The 2,254-nt window shown below is 35.4% G+C and overlaps 1 protein-coding gene across 1 annotated transcript in view; it reads right to left on the bottom strand.

Moving 5' to 3' along the window:
• Positions 1-1,404: 1,404 nt before the first annotated feature.
• Positions 1,405-2,254, bottom strand: part of LOC111083611 (histidine-rich glycoprotein-like) — a 7,591-nt gene continuing 6,741 nt past the window's right edge. Inside the window, exon 3 of the mRNA XM_022380236.1 lies at positions 1,405-1,688. Coding sequence (XP_022235944.1) covers positions 1,420-1,688 — 269 coding nt within the window. The 3' untranslated portion in view covers positions 1,405-1,419. The remainder of the gene's footprint in view (positions 1,689-2,254) is intronic.

The raw sequence follows: 2,254 nt of genomic DNA, 5'->3' as shown, positions 1-2,254 counted from the left end.
AGATACCATCAATATAGTATTGAAGGATCCTTGAAGCCCCTGGAGGTACCACGATGAAAGGGACAAAGATACCATCAATATAGTATTGAAGGATCCTTGGAGCATCTGGAGGTACCACGATGAAAGGAACAAAGATATCATCAATATAGTATTGAAAGAGTCTTGAAGCTCCACGAGCTACCAAATTAATGTCATGCTGTCTGTTTAAATAAATGAAGAAGTTATGAATCCAACATGCCTTTTCCGCTACTTGACTACGCCATCAACCTGAGTTTCACAATCAATGTGGTTACTGACGCCTTCTTAAAGGTTTAGCTTTAGCGATTAAAAACAAAAGAGTAAACCAGTAAAATAAAAATTGTCCGAAGTGACTTTAATGTCCCCGTGACACAGTACAGATAAAATCAAGTCAAGGTCAAATATTTCCACACAAAGTTTGATTAATATGCCAAATTTCATGCTTAGACTATAAGTTGAAAAATTGGAGCTAAAATTGATTTATGCCTACTGTACTATTAGGGTCGTGGATTTGTAAGTCCCTATCTACTGTGGAGCTCATGGACACGCAACTCCCCTAAAATCACTGCCCCCTTATTGGCTCTCTGGACTTATGACGCTTTGTGCAGCTTTATTTGGTTTTTACCAATTAAGAAACAAAAGAAAAACAAAATCAACCCATTTTCTTGTCTTGGGTTCCAAACGTTGTCGGAATGTAGTGGTTGAGATTTATTTTCTTGTAATGACTGTAAGTACAGTGTGTATTTTCATACGCTATGTTCATGCGAAGCTCATTATGAAAAATTATGACATTTTTTTCTTTTTGTTGTTAGAACCAGGGGCGAGTGACACTTATTGAACATAAATAAAATAATTTTCCTCGCTTGGATCAAACCAAGATCTAGGTATAGATACAATTAAATGAACGAAAACGTCTGTTGTAATGAAGTTTAAAACACTCATAGAAGTAGGATTTGGGAAAATAATATAGTCTGATAGTTGATATTAATTAAGAACTTGTGCATAAAAATTAAAGTATTTATATACGGAAAAGAACCTAAAATTCATAACTCCTCAAACTTCACCAGAAGCGACACACACACACACACAGATGAGAGAATTTTAACGCTCGGTTAGTTCTGTCAATATAAAAAAATCCCATAAACATACAAGGTGCGACACAAAGCGGTGTGTCTGCGGACTAATAACGCTAAAAAACGGGTTTCGATACCCGTGGTGGGCAGAGCACAGATAGCCCATTGTGTAGCTTTGTGCATAATTCCAAAGAAACAAACATACATACAAGGTGCGACACAAATATGAAAATCAATAGTCAGTTGTATATACACAAAAATTCACGAGAACTAAATATTACTAAAAGTAAGTTTAGTTTTATTGAACACTGGCCATTTATAGCTTATATCAGATTTCTTTTTTCATTTGTAATAATTCTGATACAAGAGACTTACAGATTCGTTGTCGATTAGCATGTTTTCTCTTGTGTCCACCCAGAGCACCATGGCCATGTAAAAACGTCAGTTTGGGATGATCATCAAGTTCAAAGTGACCCTCTTTCTCATGATGATGATGATGATGATGACTGTGTGTCACGTTGTCTTCTCTGTGATCGTCGTTGTCATCGGGGTGGTCTTGGTGGGAATGTTCGGAATGATAAGCGAGGGACATTCCACCTGAATGATCAAATGTCCATAAAACACTTGCTGTAACATAATGGACAGGGGTCGACCGAGTCAAGGTCAACATTGACAATATAGAATTGTATTGTGTATTTAGGACACTTAATTGAATTACGTTTATATTAATTGTTACGTATTAGAATTTCGAATAGTCCAAAGCCGAGTTAAATCATTTAAATTTAGTAGTTAAATTGTACTTTGGATTTGGTATTTAAATAAATGCCGATATATCAGTCAATTTGTAATATTTGCCAACAAGATTGATACACACAATTTTCTTTTGTAAACACAAATACGTTTTGATATACACACAACAGCACAATTTACAATGACGGTTATTACAAATAGTTATTACAAACAATGATTTATAAACAGAAGTTTAACAAACTTACAAACGATATAAAGTTTTCCTTATAGTCTAGAACTTCCTTGATATCTTATCGAGGGTTTACGATGAGCGAGTTAATTACGAGTTGATGTAGATACGATCCGCTGGGAAGGTAACTAGCTTTGTCCTTGGCCACACACACTAGGTTTTCCACGATGAATGTATATGTCTT

The sequence above is a fragment of the Limulus polyphemus genome, unplaced genomic scaffold, assembly GCF_000517525.1.
Source record: "Limulus polyphemus unplaced genomic scaffold, Limulus_polyphemus-2.1.2 Scaffold10330, whole genome shotgun sequence".
In the NCBI taxonomy this organism is placed as follows: Eukaryota; Metazoa; Arthropoda; class Merostomata; order Xiphosura; family Limulidae; genus Limulus; species Limulus polyphemus.
Note: the sequence above shows the minus strand (reverse complement) of the source record. Positions and strands in the feature narration are given on the sequence as shown.